The sequence below is a fragment of the Rousettus aegyptiacus genome, unplaced genomic scaffold, assembly GCF_014176215.1.
Source record: "Rousettus aegyptiacus isolate mRouAeg1 unplaced genomic scaffold, mRouAeg1.p scaffold_m13_p_18, whole genome shotgun sequence".
Taxonomy (NCBI): Eukaryota; Metazoa; Chordata; class Mammalia; order Chiroptera; family Pteropodidae; genus Rousettus; species Rousettus aegyptiacus.
Genome location: NW_023416293.1, coordinates 14,513,779 through 14,536,037, shown reverse-complemented (window position 1 = coordinate 14,536,037; position 22,259 = coordinate 14,513,779). Strand labels below are relative to the sequence as shown.

Below are 22,259 nucleotides of genomic sequence, written 5' to 3'. Positions count from 1 at the left end.
GTGCAGAATAATCCCGAACACGCAGCTGCTCTGACGGCAGCAAGCCTCGCAGGCTCCACGCCCCAAGGACCAGGTCCACCCGCAGTGGCACTTCAGGAGACAGTGCCGCCCAGGCGAGGGACACCGGCAGGGCCGAGGGGCGAGCGGCCACCCTCGAGGTCTTCGGGAAGGGTTTGTGCGTGGGGAGGAGGGGAGGACGGTGGCTCCACTTCCTGCTCTGGGAGACACCCACAGGAAGGGCCAGGCTGGGCGTTTGGGGGCCCAAAACTGGGGACAGGCTGCCCTCTGCTGGCTGCTCAGGCAGCCTCTGCACCCCAGCACGAGGCCAGCCCGGCCTGTCCTGCTGAGCTGACTTCCGGAGCAACCCCGTGGTGGAGGGGGCTGGACACACCTCCTCAGAGGCAGAGGTCAGTGAGCGGGCGGAGGTGGGGGGCAGCGCAGAGGCGCCCCTGGGAGCGGGCGCCTTGCGGGGATGCCCGGTGCCCGCTCTGCCAGGAGACACCAGGTGGCGCTGTGGGGTCGGGCGGGAGGCAGCGCCCTCTGCCCTGCACCTGGGCGGCGCTCACCTGGAGTCCCGGGCGACAGACAGCCTGTCCCTCGGAGGCTGGGCCCCGGGGGTCCAGCGTCCCACCGCACGTCCTCTCCCGGTTCTCTGCCGTCTGCTGGGCACCCGGGGAGTTCTTGGGGGGGTTCTGTGCCCCAGAGTCAGGAAGCGCCCCCACTCAGAGCCCTAGCACCCCGTTTGGGTCACCTGAGGGCCGAGGATGGACAGGGACCGGACAGAGGACCATTAGGTGTGGGGATGACCAATCCATGAGCAGGAAATCCTCCAGGAGGGGCGACGTCCAGCCGGGAGGGTCCCCAGAGCCAGGCAGGGGCGAGCAGAGCCCAGGAAGAACCCTCCACAGCCAGGGGCGAGGTGCTGGGTGGTGCCCGCCCTCCTCCCAGTCTGGCCCGCCTCTAACCCCCAATTCTGAGCATCCCTGGGGAGGCTTTAAAGTGGGTGCCCAGCCCCACCCAAGGGCTTCTGCTTCAGTCGGCCCAGACAGGACCTGGGGACCTGCACTCACAAAGCCCCAGGAGAGTCTGGTGCTTGGGCTCAGCCCGGTTGAGGACCCAGAGGCGAGTCCAGCCCCGGCCAGAGCCACCTGCAGCCCGCAGTCTGTCCTGATGGGCCAGCCGCCCACCTGCCCTGAGCTCGGCGCCCACCCAACAGCTGGGCCCTGGACAGTTCTGGTCAGAGAGGACGTCCTGGAACTTCCTGTTTCTGTCTCTGAGAGCCACTTCCTGCGTGACAACGTGCCACAGGTTTGATGACAGCTGCCCGCCCACCCGCATCTGCCCCAGGACAAGCACCGCTGGCCTCTCAGCCGACCCTGGCTGAGGTGAGCAGCCCGGTGGGGCCACCGCCTCAGCTGAGAAGGAGCAACGATGGGGGTGGGGGCTGTCGGGGCCCAGGGCCCGACCTGCAGAGGGGCGGTGGGCGAAGCCGAGGCCGCACCCTCCGGGGAAGGCGCCCCCCGCCCGGCGGCTCCCCTCCACCCCGCTCCTGGCCGCTCTCCTCTGCACGTTTGGGAAGCATCGTCGCCTGTCAGTTGCCATGGGCCACAGCCCGCTAGGAGACCTGAATGTGTTAGGTCACCGAGTCCTCACGGTGACCACGTGAGGTCGGCATTGTCGGAATCCCCATCTACGAAGGATCCAATGGGAGCCAAGAACCAGAGGACCGTTTTGGGACCGGCTCGAGGTGGGATGGTGGAGCAGGGTGTGGATGGGGCAGCGAGGCCCAGAGGGGCGGGAGGCGGGCGTGGAGCTGGGACAGTGAGCGTGAGCGAGGACCAGCGGGGCTAACGATCACCGAGCGCAGGCCGCGTGCGGTCCCTGGCCTCCGTGCCAAGTCAGCGCCCCAAAGAGGTTATGGGATCCCTGCATCAAAGAGCAGGACTCCGAGGTTCGCTGAATATGTAGGCGACTTAGTCAAAGTCACTGGCACGCGGCGGAGCCAGGACTGGAACCAGAGTGACTTCGGGCCGGACTCCGCCCCTCGGGGTGAACAGGAGACACCGGCCTCATTAGTGCTGGGGGAAAGCGTCTCAGGCTGCAGGAGCGGGGAGCTCCAGGCGGGCCTCGTTAAAATGCAGATCCCAGCCGGGTGTTGGGGTGGGGCCTGAGACCCGCCTCTCCCCGGGAGAGGTGGTGCTGGTGCTGTGTGACCCTGAGCATGCTGGGGCCTCCGGGCCCTGGGCACCCGCCCAGTGTGTGGGCCTGGGAAGGCTCGCCCCAGAGGCCAGGCGCATTCAGGAAGCGGCTCCTCTCAAGAAAGCCCTTAGTGGGCACCCTCGTGCCTGGACCGGACCCGAGCCTCTGCGTGGCCACGCCGTGGACCACGAGCGTGATCGTGGGCCAGGGGGCGTTGCTTCTCCCTGCCTCCTGGGGACACCCCCTGGTCCCCCGGCGGCCACACTGCTGGTCATGCCCCATCTCCAGGCACACGTAGGCTCCCTGGAAGTGAGATGTGGCCACGTGGCCCTCCCTGGCCTCTGGAAGTCACCACGCCTCCTCCCCCGTCCCCGAGAGCAGGGAGCACCCATCTCGTGCGCGCTTTGCTGCAGCCCTAAGCGAAGCCCCTCAAGGGCGAGCCGGCCAGTCCTCAGTCGCCGTGGGAGGCGCGAGCTGCTGCCATACTCTTTCCAAACGGCCTGTCCACTGGGCTCTGGGAGGGACACCCCCCCCCGCCAGCGTATGGCACCTGCGGGTGGGCCCGTGACCTTTGCTGGGTCCAGCCGCGGGGAAGCGGGGGGCTTCGGCAGGGGAGCACAGCCCAGCCTGGCCCGACGCGCACACACGCTGGCATCAGCCACGACGCGGGGATTTCACTCAGGTGCTGTGTTCGCCGCTGGGGGCCGTGGCCTGTCACAGAAGGAATGCTCGCTATGGGACCCTCTCCCGTCAGAGCGGGCTCCCCGAGGACAGGAAGGCCCCCTCCCCTCGTGCTGCCAGTCCCCACTAAAACAGGACCGTGTCCCAGAGCCTGGCTCACAGGACGCTCGGCTCACACCTGTGTCCGGCTTTGTGCGGCCCCACAGGCAGGCTGGCTCAGGCTAGTTCTCCGAGTGCCAGCCAGTCTTCTGAGGTCCTTGCCCCTGAGCCCAGTGTCCCCGAGGACAAGGGTCACACCGGGGCGGCCCCTCCGCTCCTGCGACACGGACGCCCAGAGGGGGAACTCTGCAGGCCCCAACCTGAACCCCAGCCCACAAGTCCAGGCTCTGCCAGACCCAGGCTGGGACCAAAGGCCGTCAAGCCCAGACTGAGCCGCGAGAGCGGGGCCAGCGGCCGCCCTGCACACCAAAGGGGTGCCCGGTGAGTCAGGGCCGTCCCGGGCTGGAAGGCGATGAAAGAGCTGAGCGTGGGAGAGCAGCTCCGCCGCGGGAGCCAGGCCCGGGCGGGCAGGGCGGCTGCCGGCGCTGCCGCCGCGGTGCCCGTAAAACAGGATCCCCGGAGACGCGACCCCCGGGTCCGTGTCCCTCGAAGGGGTGTGGGCGGTCGGGGGACATCCGGGGGAAAGGTCGGCTGGGGGTCTCCCAGGGAGAGGAGGGCAGGGGCCCCCGTGTGCGGGAGGGAGGGCAGGGCTGCGAGCAGGCCCGTTTTCCCGAGGACGGGCTGCGGACCCGGTGACTCTGGGGACGGGGTCAGGCTGAGGAGGGAGTGGCCACGCTCTTCTTGACTCACCTAAGGTGGGGGGACATGAGACGCAGGTCGTTCAGCCCCCACGAAGCAGCCCAGCGTTCCCGCGACTCTAAGGCAGGCCAGACAGTCAAGGACGAGGACACTGAGCTCAGAGCGCGGAGGACACAGCCGAGGTTGTACCACGGACGCCGTGCTGAGCCCGCCTTCCTCCACACCAGGTCCCCGGACTCCCGGGGCAGCGGCACCTGCTGGCGGCCTCTTTAAACCCAGGCGCGGGGCCCCAGACCGAGCGCCGTGGCGGGTCTGGGCAGCACTCGGGGCGCGCATGTCCCGCATGCGCCCAGGGGACAGCGACCCTCGTGACCCTCGTGACCCTCGTGACCCCGGACCCTCGTGACCCAGAGCGCGTTCCACATCCTGACGGCACCGGTGCGCCACGGAAGCTTCTAGAAATGCGCAAGTTCAGGTCCACTCCAGGCTTTCTGAATCGGAATCTGCAGTTACGAGATCCCCGGGTGCCCCGTTTGCACAGTACAGCCTGGGGAGCACCGGCCGGTCTGCAACACGCCTCTCCCCCCGGGGGTCAGACCCGGGACTCCTGGACGAGGGGCCGGCGGGGGGCCGGAGAGGAAGTCGGGCCTCGCGGGGCGGGCAGGCCCGCAGGGCCGAGGCGTGGGCTTTACCCGGAGGGGAGAAGGCGCTGGCGGGGGGCAGGCAAGGGGTGGCGTCATCCTGCGTCTCTAAAAAGTGTTACAGGGCAAATCCACGTTCCTGTTTGTAGATAAGGTTATCTTCACCGCTTCTCCTACAGACCGAGTCTGACAATTAGTGACCACGGAGCAGAATTCATGACGAGATTTGCAATAAGCCACGTCAGTTGTGTGGCTCCCTGGGTCCCGCCCTTGCCCCCCGCCCCCTCATTCCCATCTCTCTTTCCACGCGGCGAGTGGACCCAGGCTCCCCGCTGAGCGCAGCGAGGGCTCAGACCGAGGAGGGCGCCTCCGGGGGTCTAGTGCGCAGTCTCACCCGGCCTGGCTGAACTCAGACGGTCGGGCCGTGCAGATCGGCTTTCCTCAGGGTGGGCAGAGGGCGGAGCCAGCTCTGGGCTGCGACCAAGGACATTCTGTCCAGCAGCCCTTGCGGAGTCAACAAGTCAGTAGGAATTGAGTATCCCTGGGGCCAGCACTGCCCTAGCCAAGTGCTGCTCCCCAAAAGGCCAAGTCAGGGGTGGGGTAAAGATACCCTGGCAGGGAGGGGGGCCCAGCCCCTTGTACACAGCTCCCCCTCGCTCGCAAAGCCTTCTTGATCCTTCTGATGGCCCAAGTAATCCACCCTGGGCCTGAGCCTCCCCCGGATGGGGCTAGCAGGCAAGATGCCAATTCTGGGGAAAGATGAGAAATGAGTCATCTGCCCTGGTCCCAGGAGGTCATGAGACTGGAGGCCAGGACTCCCGGGGTCCAAGGACCTGCACCCTCCACTCTCGGGGGGGTGGGGAGTCAGCCATCCCTTGTGTGGGGTGCTCCTGCAGACCAAGGGCAGCAGAAATGCGGGTTCTCTTCCCGCGCCTCCGGGGCTGGGGCTGCAGAGAACAGCACCCCAATCCACGCTGGACCCTCCTTTGCCTGTTAGGCTCCGCCTTGTCGGGGGTAGGCACAGAGAGGTCTTATCACCATCGTTATCACCAATCGTCATGGTATCGACACGCCAATGACGCGAGGGCCCGGCGAGCTGGCCAGGACGGGACACAGTCCCCATCTTCTAGGGCCTGGCCTCGGCTCAGAGTCCCCATCCTCCTCCGAAGGAGATAAAAGTGGAGGCCCTGTCGTCGAGACTCTGAGAGCTCCAGGCCCTGTCCTGGGCCCTCCACAAACATCCTCTGACTTAGCCACCCATCAGAACCCAGGGGGTAAGAATTCCCTGACCCTCCCGTTCGATGGATGAGGAGACAGGGGCCCGCTGCGGGCAGGACACGGGGGCCAGGCTACGAGGAAGACTGGGGTCTGAACCCCACTCTGCAGGCAGAAAAGGTTGGGGAGCCCCTCTCCCATCCCCACAGCTCAGTCAGGGAGAAGCCTGTTCTCTTGGCAGGGTGGGGGGGGGGAAGCACATGGCCTGGGGCCACCTGGGCGGGGCCATGGCCCTCCGCATGTGTCTCTGGGTCATAATGGGAGCTGAGCACCTGCGGGCTCCTCTTTGCTCTGGCTCCTGCCTGCCTGTCTTCCCTCCCTGGGGATGCGGGTAGGAGGAGGGGCGAGCCTTCAGGCTGTGGGCAGCCTCTCCAGCGCCCTGCAGGAGGAACCCGCCACCGGGGGGAGGGACATGGCGAGGCTGGATTCCCACTCCCAGCCCCAGCCCAGGGATCTTCCTCATTTTTCTGATTGCACAATGCCGAGGAGCTGGCCCGGCCACTGCAGCGGGCAGAGGCTGCGGGCCAGGCCTCTGAGGGCTGGGAGGCATCCAGCGCCCAGCATAGTCCCCACTGGCGCCCCTGCGCGACCCCAGCGCAAGCCGCCTGCCGCCGCGAGCCGGGACCGCCTCCTCCGCGCACTGTCGCCGCCTGCGACCAAGGCCGGGAGAGCCGTGGTGCCGAGGCGCAGCAGCCCGAGGCCGGGAGGCCGGGCCGCTGGGGATGCAGCGCCCGCGCCGGGCCAGCCCTCCTGCCGGGCGCCCAGCGCCTCCGGGGCGTGACGAGCCCCGGCCGGCCCCGCCCCCGGGGCCCTGCCCGGGCGGGCGCGCGGCGCGGAGGGGCGGGGAGGGCCGGCGGACAGGAATGCGCAGCGCAGGAGGCAAGTAAGGGCAAGTCCCCGAGCTGCCGCCCAGCGCGCACACGGAGCCCGGCGGAGCCAGCCTGCGATCGCAGTGCGAGCGGGCAGCGGGCGGTCGGCCGCGGCGGGCCGAGGCGGGCGCGGGGCCACCAGCGCGGGCGCCGGGCGGCGGGGTCCGCGGGGCTGCGGGGCGCGCACAGCGGCGAGCGGCGGGCGGCGCGCGCGCGCGCGGGCAGGGCGCACGGCCGCGGGGCCCCATGACGGCGGCGGCGGCCGTGCTGAAGGAGGGCGTGCTGGAGAAGCGCAGCGGCGGGCTGCTGCAGCTGTGGAAGCGCAAGCGCTGCGTGCTCACCGAGCGCGGGCTGCAGCTCTTCGAGGCCAAGGGCACGGGCGGCCGGCCCAAGGAGCTCAGCTTCGCGCGCATCAAGGCGGTGGAGTGCGTGGAGAGCACCGGGCGCCACATCTACTTCACGCTGGTGACCGAGGGTGGCGGCGAGATCGACTTCCGCTGCCCGCTGGAGGACCCCGGCTGGAACGCCCAGATCACCCTGGGCCTGGTCAAGTTCAAGAACCAGCAGGCCATCCAGACAGTGCGGGCCCGGCAGAGCCTGGGGTCCGGGACCCTTGTGTCCTAGACTGCCGGGCCCACTGTCAGCGTCAAGCTCCCACGGCCGGTGCCAGGGCCCCTCAGGTAAGCCCTAGCGGACTGGGCACCCCTTCTCCCTGTCTCCTCTCCTCCTCTGTCCCCCGCAGGGAGAATGGAGGCTCCCGCCAGCACCCTAAAAGCGGGCCCACCCCTGCTGGCAGGGTAGGAGGCCAGGAATCTGGGCATGGGGGCATCTGTCCCCCCAAAGGGCTGGACTCCCCATGGGGCACCAGACAGGGGTCCTGAAGGTGTGAGAGAGGGCAGGCTGGGCCTCGCACCATCGCTCCGGGACTCGGTCGGGGAGGCTGGCCTGCACACGCCTCCCACCGCTGGCGGCTCCCCACCCGGGCAGAGCCCGGGCTGCAGCTCCCTGGGAGCCGGGAGGACGAGGGTGCATGGAGCGGAGCTCGCCCTGGAGGGTGTGAACTGGAACGAGGCAGGGCAGCCCCCTCCTTCACGCGGTTGGCAGGGCTTGGGGACAGACCGAGGAGCCCCCTCCCCAGGCGGGACACGGCGGGAGGGCTCAGCTGGGCTGGCCCAGGCTCCTGACAGCAGGTTTTGGGTCCTGGGGCTGATGCCCGGGTGGTGGGCCCGTCTGCCCACCCCCGAGTGCCAGCCGGCACCCAGTGGGGCCGGAGGAGAAGCTGGAGGGGGCGGGGCACCGGGGCAGGGTGGGTGGGTGGGTGGGTGGGTGCAGGAGGGTGGCAGGGTTTGTTCTTTGTGATGTCTTAATCCTCCGCGAGCAGCATTGGGGGTGGGGTGGGGGGTGGTGGTCAGGAAGGCCCAGGCGAGGCACCAGGAATAGAACCCGGAGGGCCTGGCTCCCGGCCCTGTGCCCTCTGCTCCAGATGCCGCTGCCTCCCCTGGGAACGAGGAGCGGCTGGGGACGGACTCGTACCGCTCCGGTTTCAGGTCCACTGGTGGAAACCGAAGCCCCCTGCAGCTTCTCCACCTTCAGGAGCGTCCCAGTGGCGGAGGGTGGGGGGCACACCCCCGAGGACCCTCCTGTCAAGGCGGGTCAGGGAGGGAGGGAGGAAGGGAGGGAGGGAGGGATGGAGGGAGGGTTGGCAAAAGCGGAGCCTCGCGGCCCCTCCCCCGTCCCGGTGTGTGCTACACGCATTACTTCGTCTGGAAGAGCTGGGGCCTGGACACTCATCCCCCAGGGTCCGCCCTGCCCTCACTGCCCTCACTGCCGTCTCTCTCGCCAGCTCCCCTGCCCCACTCGGCCCGTGGGGGCACGACGATGCTCCACCTGTGAGGCAGAGCCGTGTCACATGCGGGAGAAGTCGGGGCCGAAGGAACGAGCAGGCCCGGGGAGGCGGGCAGAAGGCCGCTCGGGCTGAGGATGAAGCATCAGCCCCTGGACACGCTCCGGCCATCGGGACGCACCCGGCGCAGGGCCCTCCAGCCACACGCGACGGGGGTCGTGCGAGGCCCCCTCCCGCGGGGCCCTGCCGCCTGCTCCGCAGACTGCTAGCCGAGCCCGGAGTCCCCCGCGGGGGCTTGAGCCTCAAGACTGTGGAGGCCTGGCACCCGGAGTCGGGTTGCCTCGGACGGACCTCGGTGAAGACTGACCTTGGTGGGGGGCTGACGGGCCTGAGGCCCACGCTTGGGGGTCTCCTGCTGCTGAGGTCCCTCCGGGACCCCCATGCCTCTAGGCCTCTCTTTGCACACTTCCTCGCCCACCTCCTCCCCTCTGCCCCCCGGGGTGCTTGGCCTGGGGGGGCGTGAGGGAGGGGGAGGGTTTGGCCATTGCCATTTCATGCCCCTGCCACAATGAAGACGCCTTGCAAAGGGCAGTGAGCGCGCCGTCCGCCGAGTGAGATTCTTTGCCCACAGAGGCCCAGGGCCGCGAGCGCCTACTTCGTCACCCGCGTTCCCAGGCCGCAGCCCGTCCTGAAACCCCCACGGGGTGGGGAGACGCGGGCCCCCAGGAGGCTCGGCCTCGGTGCTCCGAGGAGCCAGGGCCCGTAGGCCAGGCCGAGGGACGGTGTAGTGGTCAGCTTGGCCCCTGCAGCTGCCTGCTCTGCATTCGGGCGGCCTGGGCCGCTGTCTGTGCAGGTGGCCTGGCTCCAGGTGGCCCAGCTCCAGGTGGCCCAGCTCCGGGCAGAGCGCGTCCCCGGGCTCAGGCTTCACACAGTCACACAGCAGCTGCTCCTGAGGGGAGCATGCAGCGGGGGGCCATTTCCACACAGGAGCCGAGGCGCAGAGACCTGGGGCCCCGGCCACGCGCACGCCCACTCGGTCCCCGAGTCTCCCCTCCGCGAGGCCAGGTCCCTTTAACAACCCCATGCGCTTCCGACTCGCCGCGACCCCATCCAGTTTCTCCCACTGTCCATTCAGAACCTCTGCCCTCTGCCCCGGTCCCCGAGCCTCCCCAGGAGCAGCTTGGTCATCTGATTCGGGAACAAGAATTGACAAATTACACGGGACTTTTTCAGACATGTCGCATGTGATCGCGTCAGGCTGCAACCTGTCCCTCACGCGGTCCCAGCGTGGCCTTCCTCCGTGCCAGCCCTGCTCGGCGCCGGGAGGGCCTGGGCTCGGCCAGCGTGCTGCGACCAGCCGGCCACGTCTGCCCTGGGCTTTGGGGCGAGGGGGGAATGGCAGGCGGGGTGCGGGGTGGAGAAGGGAGAAGATGGCGCCGGCCACCCCTTCCTGGAGTCACGCTGTGAGAGTAAGTAAGGGACCCTTCATCCTCCAGCCTTGTCTACCAACAAGCCCAAAGGTGACCGAAGGTGGGGGCGCAGGTGCCAAGGAGGTGCCCAGGCCCTCAGGGGACAGAGTTTGTGAACAGGTGGGATCAGGACTTGGGGCGCAGTCGCCTGGCAAACGCGGGCTCAATGCCTCTCGGGCAGGCGCCGAGCTGGGCGTCGAGGACGTGGGGGTCCGACCCCTGCCCCGAGGAGCGCTGGCCTAGTGGGGAGATGAAATGCCGCCTGAGACCAGCAGAGCTGGCTGCGAGCAGCCCGGGAGCGCCGGGCGCCGCCTCTCGGCCCGGGGCTTCCTGAGGCTCCAAGGCCTGGGCATGGAGATGGCATGGCGAGTTTGGTTAGACACGTGACCTCCGCGGGGAGTCCGTCTCTGCTGGGGGAGGGCCCGGCCCGGTTCCTGGTTCAGGGGAGTCCTTGCGCTCTGGCAGCTCTGAGTTCTAGGGGGTGGGGGCAGTCCCCCGAGGAGTGCTTGGCTGGGCCACAGAGTGTGCCAAAGGCTCTGGAGGCCACAGGCTGGCCGGCGCGGCCGGCAGACACACAGGAGATGGAAAACTTTGCTCGGCTGGGCTGCAGTCACTCTAAGGCCAGGGAGGGACTTACCGCCGGCCCCGCCCTGCCTCCCCCTGCCGGCGGGCGCGTGAGTCATCGCTGGGATGAGACGGGCGAGTCCCAGCCTGGCAGCTGGGAGCCTGAGGAGGCCGGGGGTGGGGAGGCCACGGGGAGAAGGGACGGCTCGTTCTGGTCATGGGTGTGGGCTGAGAGCTGGGCCTTCGGCAGGAGTCCTTGGCTGGAGCTGCGGCGGGCCGGCCCGGGCGTTGGGGGCACGTGGGCAGCCGGCGTCCGCTGTGGCCGAGCCGCCGTGGGCTGCACAGCGAGCCCGGCCTGGCTCCTCGTCTTCCTGCCGCGGTCTGCAGCGAGGGTCCCCACCTCGCGGGCGGCGTGCAGACCGCTGAGGGGCCGCGGCGCGGCAGAGTCCAGGCCCGCAGGCCCGAGGGCCGCTGTCCTCAGTGCTGGCTCTGCACCCCGACCTCGCAATCCCTGCCGAGTCGCCTGGGGCTCCGGGCAGCGGAACGAGGCTCTTCTCGCCCGCGACATCGCACACACGGACACGGTCCTTCTGCAGGCAGCACCCCGAGCTTCTGCCCTCAACACGCACCCCCTTTTCTTTTTATTGCGAAAATACGCTTGTCGAAGAAAATTGGGACAGGACAGAAAACGGTTAAGAAGGAGACGACCGTCCCCTTCGCGCTCTCGGCTTCCGCGAGCCGGCGGACCCGTCCGTGGCGGTGTCTGCGCAGAGGTGCGTGTGGTGCACGATCGCCCTCGTTCCCACGGGGGGGGGGACCCCGCGTGCATTCCGCTCACTCCCGTTCGGTTGACGTCACCGTGTCGTGAGGCCGTGACGTCAGCAGGTGCGCGGAGCCGCATGTGACTCTGTCGACGGTTATTTATTGACAAACCCATCCCTTTCTTGTCGGACCCCCGGGTTCGTTTAGTTTTTCTGTTTTACATACATTTGTGTACTTAAACCTCCGTGTGTGTCCCTGGTTCCCGTAGGGGATTTCTCACACTAGGACGGCCGGGGCCTGCGGAGAGCAGGGGACACGGGGCCAGCGTTTGGACGTGGGTGCTGGCGACGTCCCACGCGGGGGGCCCAGGGACCCAGCGGCCACGGGGGGGAGGGGGCAGGCGGGGCCCCGCTGCTGGACGCCCTGGAGCTCCTCCCGTCAGTCGCTGCAGCCTCCGGTCACAGGCCTGAGCACGAGTCCCCACCGAGTCTCTTCCCGGCTGTGTCAGCTGGCACCTCACTAAAACGGGGGTGCAAACCGCCTCGCACTTAGTGGCTTAACACGATGGGAATTCATGCCGCTGCAGTTTGGGCGGCCCGAACCCGCAGTCAGTGTCGGGCCAATACCGGGCCAGTACCGGGCTGCGGGCAGGGCCAGGCTCCCGCTGGAGGCTCCGGGTCGATCCCGTTCCTGTGGCTCCCGCTGCCCTGGCCTGTGGCCGCGTCGCCCCAGCCTCTGCCTCCATGGTCAGTGTGGCCTCCTGCTCCGTCTGGGGACCAAGCCCATGCGCCTCCGTCCTGCAGGCACCCATGGAGACGTCCACAGCCGCCCCGATAACCAGGATTACCTCCCATCTCGAGGAATCACATTCGCAAAGTCTTCGCCACCCAGGTGACGTTCACAGGTCCCGGAGATTAGAATGTGGACATCGTGGGGGGCCATGCGCAAGCCGGCCCTGGAGGCCGTGCCCAGAAGCGGGGAGAGCAGCCCAGCGTCATAGCCTCACCTGGGGCGAAGCCCGAGCTCCAGGCCACACCCCCGCTGTGCATTGCTGTCCCCATGAGGGGACCAGGACAGGCGTCTGGAGGGCAGCCCGCCTGCTCCTGGCGCCCGCCCCCGGCCCTCCCCCGGGGCGCCTGCGTGGGAGGCCCTGGCCGTGTGACAGCCAGCAGGACCCTTTTATCTCCCTGGGAGCAGCCTCCGTAACCCCCAGTGCTGGGAGCCTGCGAATCCGCCACCCACCCACGGGCAACAGCTGGGGCCCGGGCGCTTCCTGTGGGCTTAACCCCTTCCAGGCCTGCTGACCCCTCCGTGGCCTGAGCTTCTGCTCCCTGTGTGACGCTGGCCAGGGCCCCAGCACTGTTTACGGAGGGACTTAAACTGCCCGCCTGCCAGGAGCCGGGGGCGGGGGGGCTGGGCCTGCTTAGCCCCTGGCGTGGCTGGCGGAGGCCACGGCAGTGGGCGGGGGGGTCGCCAGGGCACACAAGCCTCTCTCGGGCACCACTAGCATCCCGAAGGCCTGGGTCCAGAATCATGCCAGGCTCTGCGATGCACCGTGGACCAGCGGAGACGGCCCCCCCGGGCCAGGGCGGGCAGCTGAGGTGGACTCGACTCAGCCCTGTCCTCAGCAGACCATGCGTGTCCAGGGCGCAGAGACCACGTTCACCTCTGGCGGGTGGTAACTCCTGTATAAGGGACCCGAACAGGACCGAGGCTGTCCAGAGTGACTCTCCTCCCCTCCCCCGGCGAGGGGTCCCTCGGGAAGGTTACAGTGCCTGGAAGGGAAATGCTTCGTGAAGTTAGGACGTCTCGCACCCTGGGTAATCGTTAGGACGGCCCAAGGAGCCGGAAGGGGACACAGTCACCTCCGCCCACCGTGTTGGGACAGCGACAGGCTCTCCGCTGTGTGGCCTGGGGACGCAGTTTCACGGGGCTCCGCAGCTACGATTTTGCTCGATCTGCCCCAGCTGGAGCAGAGGTGACCCGTTCTCACTTTGTGGATAAGGAATTTGGGGATCCAGAGACACTCAGCGATTTGCTCCGCGTCACACAGCGACTGTGTGGTGGTGTTGGGGCCGGGGGCAGAACCGCGGGAAGGTGCTGGGGTGCGGGGCAGGGGCAGGTCCAGGGCGGGCAGGGGCCGCACCCTGAGACAGGAGGCCCAGCGTGAAGGTTGGGAGTTTTAGGTCCCGGGGTGACTTAGGGTGGCCGAGCCGTAACGGACTTTCCTGGAAGCCGACATGGGCCAGCACTCTGCCAGGGGGACCCCACGAATCGGGGATGAGTCACCCAGTGCAGGCAGCAAAGGACCCAGGATGGGAACTGATGGGGGCTGAGGGTTTCCGGGAGGGGGAGGGGCGAGGCATCATGACTCACGATTCACAGATTCACAGGGGTGCTCGCCACCAGGTGTCTGGGCCGCGGAGGGGTGGCAGGGGGCTAAGGAAACCTGCAGGCACAGCACTCTGGGGGGTGGTCCGCGCTGGCCCGGCCCCGATGGACGCTGATGCCCCCCTCCCCCACCAAGCCACAGCAGAAAGACAATGGTGCCAGAGAGACTCCTGGGGACGGGGCGGGAGGTGCCAGCCTGCTTGGCGGACAAGGAGCCCTTGTGCAGGGCTTCAGATCCCGCCCCAGTCTCCCTGGCCTGGGGGAGGTCGGAAGTTAAGGTCCTGCGGTGGGAGGTGGCCCTGCTGGGGCCAGGTCACCTGGAGGTCTCAGGCAGCATGGGGGGCTGGGGAGCAAGGTGGGGGTGTCTGGAGCCCGGAGGAGGCGGGGTTGGCTGCCTGGGGGTGATCTCCACAGAACAGAAAGAGGCAGAGACGCTGAGCGCTCCAGAACTTTCTCATGTGATCCTTGTAGCCCTGAGAGGCACACACGGAAGGGGTGGTCACTCCCGTTTCACAGATCAGCAAGCAGAGGTTAGAAGAGGAGGTGGCCTCGCCCGAGGCCGCCCGGGGAGTCACAGGGAGGCCAGGGTTGCAGTGCGGGGAAGTTTGTTCCAGGCTAAGCAGATGCATGAGACCTGAGGCCACCTGAGGACGGGAGTCGGGGGCCCTTAGTGTGTTCTCTAGCAGAGCTGTCCCCCATCGCCCACCTGTCCCATCCACCTCCACTGTCCCCCTCGTCCAGGGCAGGCCTCTGGGGGTCCAGCCGAGCCTGCTGCGGTCCGGGGAGGGAGGCTCAGCGTCGCGGCCTGCCGCCCAAGCCTGCTGCTTCTCCTCGAAATCCCACACACCCTGGGCGTGTGGCCGGAGCCCCAGGGAGCCCTCGAACAATTTGTCTTTCATGTCGCATGTGCATCAATCACCCCATTGTTCCCCTCCCCTCTTCCCGCTGCATGCTGGGCGCGGGTGTGGCCGCCCCCTGGTGGCCGGTCTGAGTTGCTGACAGATGGCGTCTTCCAGAATGACATTCCCACGAGGCTCATCCGGTTCCAGGCTCCCTGGGTGGAGAGGGAGAGACGGATCGTGGGCGGCGAGGAGCCACAACGCAGGCGGTCAGCCTGGATTTTACCCCCACTTAGAATTTCGAAGGCATTTTTTTTCCCCATTTAAAAAATAGACACCATTTTTCAAGCAGTTTTAGGTTTACAGGAAATACAGGTCCCCCTAAATGCCATCCTCAACCCCCAACACACAGTTTCTCTTATTCCTAAGAAATAATTAGGCACTCAAGTAATACATTTGTTACAACCGATGAATGAATATCGATACATTATTACTATCGATTGTATCCGGGGTTCCAGGGCAGCCACTGATTGGCATGGGGCCCTTTTCCTCTGTGGCGGTTTTAAGTGTCTCCTCTCGGTCTTTGCTATAACGGAGCTGGGCACCTGGTGAATGCCGTGCCCTCCGTTCTCAAAGGTGTGTGTTGGATTTCTTCGGTAACATCTTCTGAATTCTCTGGAGCGCCATTCCCTTCAGCGTTATCAGCCGGCCCTTCCACCGCGTGTTTAATCGTTGATAACGTGTCCCTAACTTCTGAGGGAGTTTCATGCTCCGAACGCTCCTTCTCCTTGACATGCAGCGGTCTCTTCCTGTGCGGTGGACAAACTAACCCTTCTGTCTCCGTGAATCATGGAGTTCTGAAGTGTTGTGTCTTTTCTCCAGATTGGAGGGGGGAGGATAAGAAGGAGCATTTTGCCCCAGGCCAAAACCTCTGAAATCACTGCCCGCGAGGGTGGAGTGTTAGCACAAGTACCATTCCGTCACAGGCTTCGAAATAGCGAGGCCCCCAACAGGGGTCCCAGGAACCTCAATATCCTTACGCAGCAGAAACTGCAGGGGTGTTCTTCGGTCTCTGTACCTTCGTTCTTTGCATCCCGAGGAGTCGGGGGCTGAGGAGTTGGGGGCCGAGGAGTTGGGGCCCGTCCACTCCCTCCTGCCCCCACTGTCCTCCGGGTCGCCTGCCTACCCCTCCAGCCCCTTGTCCTCAGCCTCGCCCTGCAGCGCCTAGAGGAGCAGGGGCTACAGAGCCCCCTCCGCAGAAGGAGACAGCCGTGGGCACACGATGAACAGCTCAGGCTCCCCCAGCCCCGTGTGTGTCCTTAGACGTACTTCAGAGGGTCTCTGAGCCCCTGGGATCCGTGTGCCCAAAAGCTTATGACTTCCAAAATGATATGTGTGTTATGGGTTCCCTAAGTTGTCAAAGGATCTTCTAAACCCCCAAACGTAGAGAACCCCTTAACCTCTTAGGTCCTCAAAGGACTGTCTAGCCAGCATGGAGACTTCTCTTGAAGAAAAGCAAACATTTTCAAAGCAGCTACATCGAGTGGCAGTGACCACGCTGTGAAATTGTCACGTTGGAGTTGGATAAGCCTCCGCCCTGGGGCTGAGCCAGTCGCCCCGGGTCGGCCAGGACTGCAGGCAAGTGGGCTGGGCGGTGACGCTTCAGGGCGCCGGACGCAGAAACTTGTCGGGCACCTGGGTGGAGGCGGGGCTGGGATGGGATGAGAGACCGGACAGCCGCAGACGGGCGGCCACTCCCGAGTCCTCACGCACGACCGATCTCGCACGCATAGCTGGTAGATCACAAGTAGTCACATTCACACTCGTCTGCGTCTCCTACGCTCACACGCGCACACACATGCTCGCACACGCTCGCACACGCCAGTGCTCCCTCTGGTGGCGAGGAGCAGAACTTCAATGCCAGCCTTCTCACTGGAAGGGGCCTGCAGAGGGCCGAAATGACAGCCAGTCTCGCACGGCCCCGTCTGGAAATGTCCCTAACTTGTCGGAATGGCCCTGGAGCTGGGGCAGGAGTGACAGGTGGGCGGAGAGAGGGCTGCCCGGGTCTGGGGTTCGGAGGGGCGGAGAGAGGGGGCTGCCCGGGTCTGGGGTTAGGAGGGACGAGGGGGGAGGAGGAAGCTGGCCGTGCGGCTGGTGTGCAGGGCTCGGGGGAGCTGGCGCCCGGGTCCGCTGACACTCCCGGCCCCGGCCTGGTCGCCGGCGGAGGGGTGGCCTTCGCTCAGGGGGACCTGAGGGGCTATGTTTAACATCATCCGAGGTCCAGCTGCCCAGCCGTTGTTTCTGTGGAGGTCTGAGCACGTTGCTGGAGGGGACGGTGGTCGCCACTGACGTCAAGGTCAGTTTGCAGCTGTAGCTGCTGGTGCCTGGGCAGTCTGGGCACCAAGGACTTGAGCAAGACGGCTCCCCAGCCGGCCCCGAGCCTGACCTGAGCCACCCACCCACGAGCTCCCAAGTCTCACATCAGGGCCCCCGGGAACAAGCGAGGGTCCCTCCCAAGCCCTGAGAGGTGATTTTCCGTGCTGTCTTGGTCAGGGGGCTCTCTCCGTGCTGTTCATTCGTTTAGTCAATGAGCATTTATTGAGCACCTACTATGTGCTGGCCGCTGAGAAAACAAACATGATAAGACATGGTGTCAACACCCAAGTTTCTCCAAACCAGCAGACTGATGACGTCGGCCTCGGGGTCAAGTGCAGGGAAGAAACGCGCCGACCGTGGAGCCTGGCGGAGGCGCCCTCCTGCAGCCGGGGTGGTCAGGGCAGGCTTCCTGGGGGAGTCAGCGCTCCGCTGAGACTGGGGGGCCGGGAGAGAGGGCGTCTGAGAAGGAGGGGTTCCGTGCTGCTGACCTCAGGGAGTGCAGAGCCCGGGGCAGCTGCGAGGGACCCACATGTGGCCCGAGCGTGGGGTTTGCATGTCGCCCCGAGGTCACCGATGGGGACGCGGGGAGGTGACATGACGGTGTCCCCGTTTCAGGAGGGGGGGTTAGGCGGCGGGGATCCCGGGGAGGCTGCGACGGGGCTGGCAGAACGCGGTGCCCGGAGCAGGGACGGGGAGCGGGCCGGGGGGTCCAGGGCAGGTGCAGGGCGGGACCGGGGGCTGGCGGGCCTGGGAGGGGACGGGGCGGCCCTCTGGCTCGCAGGGATCGGGGCCGGGGTGGGTCAGGGGGCTGCTGCGGGGGGCTGGCGGAGGCCTGAGTGAGCGCGGTGAGCGGGCAGCGTGTGCGAGCGGGTGACCCAGGGCGGCCTGGGGTCTTATCCCTGACGACACCCCCCGGCATCTTTCTGACCAGAAGACGATTCCTGCAGCATGGGAAGAAGGAACAGAGTGACGGCAGCGAGCGGGGGTGGGGGGGGCGCGAGGGGCCGTGCCCGGGGGCCAAGGCCATCCACCAGGCCACGGTCCACGCCCGGACACGGGGGCTCCGTCAGGTGCCGGCGCAGGAGGAGGGGCGTGGTGCACGGCGCTGGGGGACCCCGGAGCTCTCCGAGTCTGCAGCTTGGGGGCGGGGTAAAGGCAGGAGACAGACGGGGGCTGCTCTTGGCTGGGGGGCTCGTGCCCGACCCAAGGGCCTGCCGAGGAGCAGCCGAGGGCGAGGCCTGGCCCCTCACTCGGGGGGTGTGTGCCTTTCGCTAATTGGTTCACCTGCTGCGCTTTTCGAAGCAGGTCCCAGGCCAGCAGCGTCCCCTGAGAACTCCTTACAAAGGCAAATTTCTGGGCTCCACCCCGGACCTGCTGAATCAGAAATTCGGGGTGTGGGGCCCAGAACCCGTGGTTTACCCAGCCCTGCGAGGGTGCTGACGCGCCCAGAAAGTTGAAAGCCACAGGCCAGCAGAGGCCTGCCCCGCCGAGTCCTCAGGGGCAGAGAGCAGAAGCCCGGCCGCTCGCCCCCGCCCCCGGGACACCGTCTCGGTGGGAAAGGGGAGCCCTGTGTCTGAAGACGGGGGCACGACGCCCAGAACCAGCAAGCGGCACCGACACCGTCCCACGGCAGGAGGCGCAACGGAGTCTGGGAAGGCCTCCGGGAGGAGGTGGCTCCCAGCGGGCCGGAAGGAAGGGCCGGGTTGTTGCGGATAGATGGGAGCGAGCGGCATTGCTGCTCGGGGAGCCTGCGGGCCCCCCGGCGCAGGCGCGGGCACCCCGGGCGTCTGGCTCGGAGGCAGCAGGTCGCCCGGTGCAGGGGGAGGCTCGGGCGAGCTGGGGGCTGGCGGGGGGCCGGGGGCCGGGGTGGCGGAGCTGGCGCGGAGCCTGTTTTCTCCGTCCCGGCCTCGCTGATGCTCTGAGAGGACCTGTCTCCAGGGCGGGTAAAGTGGGGTCCACCCCTGCCTTGCTGGCTCCCTCTCCTGGTCCCTCCAGCCCCACCCGCTTATTATGGGATTTCTGGAGCAGCAGCCTGTTCTGCAGGGACCTGCCAGGCCCGGCCTGGCCCCAGGCTCCCGGGTGAGAGCTGGCGGCGCGGAGGGGCTGGGGTGGGAGGGGGGGTCTTCAGCCTTTCTCCCCGTCGTAGCTCTGGCTGGCGGGGTCGGGGGCCATGGCTCTGGGCAGAAGCCCGGCAGCAGGTCAGGCAGTGGCAGTGGGCGGCGTGGGAGAGGTCGGAGGGCGGGGAGGTGGCTTCGAGGGAGTGAGTGTGAGGCCGCACTGAGCCAAGGCCAGGGCCTCCCTCTCTCCCTCCGGCTCCGAACTCACCCGCCCCCGGCCTCCGCCGGGACCCCCTCGGGGCACCGCAGCTCGCAGCGAGGTTCCAGAGGACCTTCGCCCAGAGCGTCGCTGACGGTTTCAATGCTGGACGCATCAGCCGGAGCTCGGGAGGCCACTGCCAGCCTAGGCCCCTTCCCACCGGGAGTGCCGTGCCCGCTGCAGGGACAGGGTCGTCGTGACGGCCAGTGACGGGCAGGAGCACACGCCCAGGACTGCTGGGCCCTGCTCGGCCGCCCGCCGCTGTGGCACCATGGGCGGGCAGCTACCTGCTCCGCACCCCCTTCCTCTGGGGTGCACGGGGTCGACAGCAGTGCCTGCTGAGCAGAGGACCCCCAGACCGCCCATCCACTTCGTGCAGACCCGTGCCAGGCCTCACGGGACCTCGTCTCGGCCCACAGCAGCCCGCCCCAGGCCCGACTGCCTCCCCGGGAGACACGGAGGCTCCGAAGGGTCAATTCTCGAAAGTTCCAGAGCCGCACTCCTGAGAGGGGCAGCCCAGGGCCCCGTCCTGCGCTGTGTCTCTAATGCCGCAGGCCGCAGAGGTGGGAAGCTCTCTGTAGCAGAGAATTGAGGGGTGTCCTTCTGGTCTAGCCCCTCAGCCCCCAGCCCCGCCACGGGGAACCTGGCCCTGGAGCAACGAGGCCTTCGGAGCGCGGGCGTGGTACCGAGGGGGTCGTGGCCAGGGGCCACTGAGGCCATGGCCCCAGCAGCGGGGAGGCCCGAGGCAGGAGGGGGCCGGGGAGACAGACGCTGGGCCTGGCCACTTGCTAATTCGGGCGCTGCGCTTCCCAGACAACGCCCGGCAGGGGCCGCCGGGTGCTGGTGGGGGTCGGCCCCGACTCCACCCCGCTGGCCTCACAGGGCCCCCCTCCTCTGGCCGGACACCGCCCTCCCTGCCCTGAGAGGGGACTCGGGACCTGGGACGGGGACCCCGGCCCCGCTCTGCCATTGCCCAAGACCCTCGGAGCTGTGACTCCCCGCGGTTTCTGCAGAGGGGGGGGCGCTCGTCGGGTCACACCGCGGCGCGTGTTCGGGCGGTTTGGACTCTGCTCTCGGGTCTTCCTTTTCAAACAGCGGCACAACCTGGCAGGCACTCTGTCCTTTGTGCATACGAAGCCTTTGTAAGGAAGCTCCCGTGTGACTTACAAACACCACACCCCGCAGGGGACTCGCCTCAGCCCCCAAGCTCCCTCTCCGTCCCCAGCCGCCCCTCGGTGCCACCAGCCTTCGAGGTCCATCCGCAGCCCTGCACCTGACTTCCGGCCCCCCGACTTCCCCGACCCTGCCCTTTCTCCGCGGCAGCCTTCCAGTGCGGGGGCGCCCCCAGTGCAGAGCCTGTACCCCTCCCTGTGCACTGCGGGGCGTCTCCTCGGGTCACCTGTTCCCCAGCTCTCCCCCCCACCGAGCAGGGGACCCAGCAGCGCCCCTGACCTCTGGCGGCTGGGTCAGTGTCCCCCGTGCCCTGGGCTCCTGGCCCGCGAGGTGGCCGACGATAATAGCCACAGGATCAACATAGCAGGCATTGTCTTTCTCTGACTATAGGGTGGGTATTATGTGTTCACTAACCGTCCTAAAAATATCCCGCAAACAGGTGTAGCCCCTGTGGCACCAGCCCCCGGGGTCCTGCAGTGTGTGGCTGGAGGCAAGAGAGGGCGGGGGGAGCGTCCGTCCCACGGGGCCCAGGCTGGGCAGAGCGGGGAGCCCCCTGGGGAGGGCACGGCGCCCACCGCAGACCCTCCGACTTCCGTGAGGGCCCCATGCCCACCTTCCCTTGTGAGAGATGGAGTGTCGTTGAGATGTGCCCCTCCTCCAGCCCTGCTGGCCCCGGGCCTCCCTGTGGCCCCTGCTCGGCCTGGTCCCCCTGCCCAGTCCCCTCCCCGCTCTGGCCCCTCGGGTCGGGGCCACTCTTCGTCCCCCCGACTTTCCTCAGTCGGCGGCCTCTGCGTGCCCAGGCTTCGTGTGTCCTCAGCCTCGCTCGCGGGTCTTCGAGCGTCGGCCCCCGGGGGGGGGGGGTCTGCGTCGGGAGGCGTGTGTGGTGGGAGCGGGGGAAGGGGTGGCGGGAGGGGCGGCGGGCCTGTTCTATTTTTACCCGCCAGTTGCTGCGGGCCGCAGCTTTCAAAGCCGCCCCCCTGTGCCGGCCCCACAGTCTGCGGCCGACCACAGGACACAGCCAGCCCGGCTCGGACGCCGCCCCAGGTGGGTGTCTGCCGACCAGACCCGAGCTGCGGGGCGAGCCCGACGGAGACCCTAGGCGGGGGCTGCGGGAGCAGGCGAGGGCGTGGGACGGAAGGGGGTATTCCGTCGGGTCTGCAGGTGGGACGGTCCCCAAACACCCTCACGGCGTTGTGTCCCGTGGGGTGACGCCTCTCCTGCCCTCCGAAGGCTGAGAGCCACGAGCAGAACTTTGAACAAGTCGCTCCTGGAGCCAGGCCAGAGCCTCATGGGTTCTGGCCTCACACCGGGCCCCCAGCAGGTCCCGGGAGGGAGAGGGGACCCGGGGCAGAGGGAGCCGTGGGGATCACAGGGCCGGGGCGGGGGAGGGGCGTGTGCAAGTTTAGGAAGAGCCTGGCGGGCCGTGGGACGGAGGATGGCGGCCGCCAGCGGGCGGGAGACAGACTCCTCCGGCCAGCAGGACGCGGGGGCCTGGAGGACTGGGCCCCGGCCGGCCCCCCACCTCCACCTCCTCTCCTTGGTCTCCAGGGCATGGATGAGCTGCCTGCTCGCCGTCCATCCGGACGGCAGGACAAGCGCAGGCGAGGGCAGGCTGCCAGCCCCTCCCTGCCTCCCGGCTCTGCCTGGGGGGCAGGAGGCCATGGGGCAGGCTCTGCGGCTGCAGCCCAGACACACGGGGGTGCCTGCAGCTTCTGAGCTGGGCTCCGCCGCAGGGGTGGGGCTGGGGGGTCCCTAACTGGGGGGTGCTCCAGGTTTGGGGACAGCAGCTCTGAGATCAGGCTTTCCTGCTCGGCGCTCAGGATGCGGCGTGGTGCGTGCAGCCCCGTAAATGGCCAGCCAAGGAGGGCCAAGATGCCCTTGAACTGGGCCCAAGGTCGGGGTGGGGTGCAGGGGGAGGACGCGAGCCCAACCTGAAATGCGTGCCCCTGACCCTCAGGTGTTCAGAGGCCAGCTCCTTCCCTACGTGCGCGCGCGCACACACACGCACACACACACGCGCGCACACACACACACGCACACGGCCTCAGTCCCACTGTCTCGAC

At 67.6% G+C, this 22,259-nt stretch overlaps 1 protein-coding gene across 1 annotated transcript; it reads left to right on the top strand.

Moving 5' to 3' along the window:
* Nucleotides 1-6,448: 6,448 nt before the first annotated feature.
* Nucleotides 6,449-8,911, top strand: PHLDA3 (pleckstrin homology like domain family A member 3). Its single transcript, XM_016150551.2, has 2 exons — nucleotides 6,449-7,143; nucleotides 8,307-8,911. Exon 1 carries the CDS (start codon nucleotides 6,710-6,712, stop codon nucleotides 7,085-7,087), a length of 378 nt encoding a protein of 125 aa, XP_016006037.1. The 5' UTR covers nucleotides 6,449-6,709; the 3' UTR covers nucleotides 7,088-7,143; nucleotides 8,307-8,911.
* Nucleotides 8,912-22,259: the final 13,348 nt, after the last annotated feature.

Coding starts and splice junctions, on each gene's coding strand:
- PHLDA3 (XM_016150551.2), top strand. CDS start 6,710: ATGACGGCGGCGGCGGCCGTGCTGAAGGAGGGCGTGCTGGAGAAGCGC.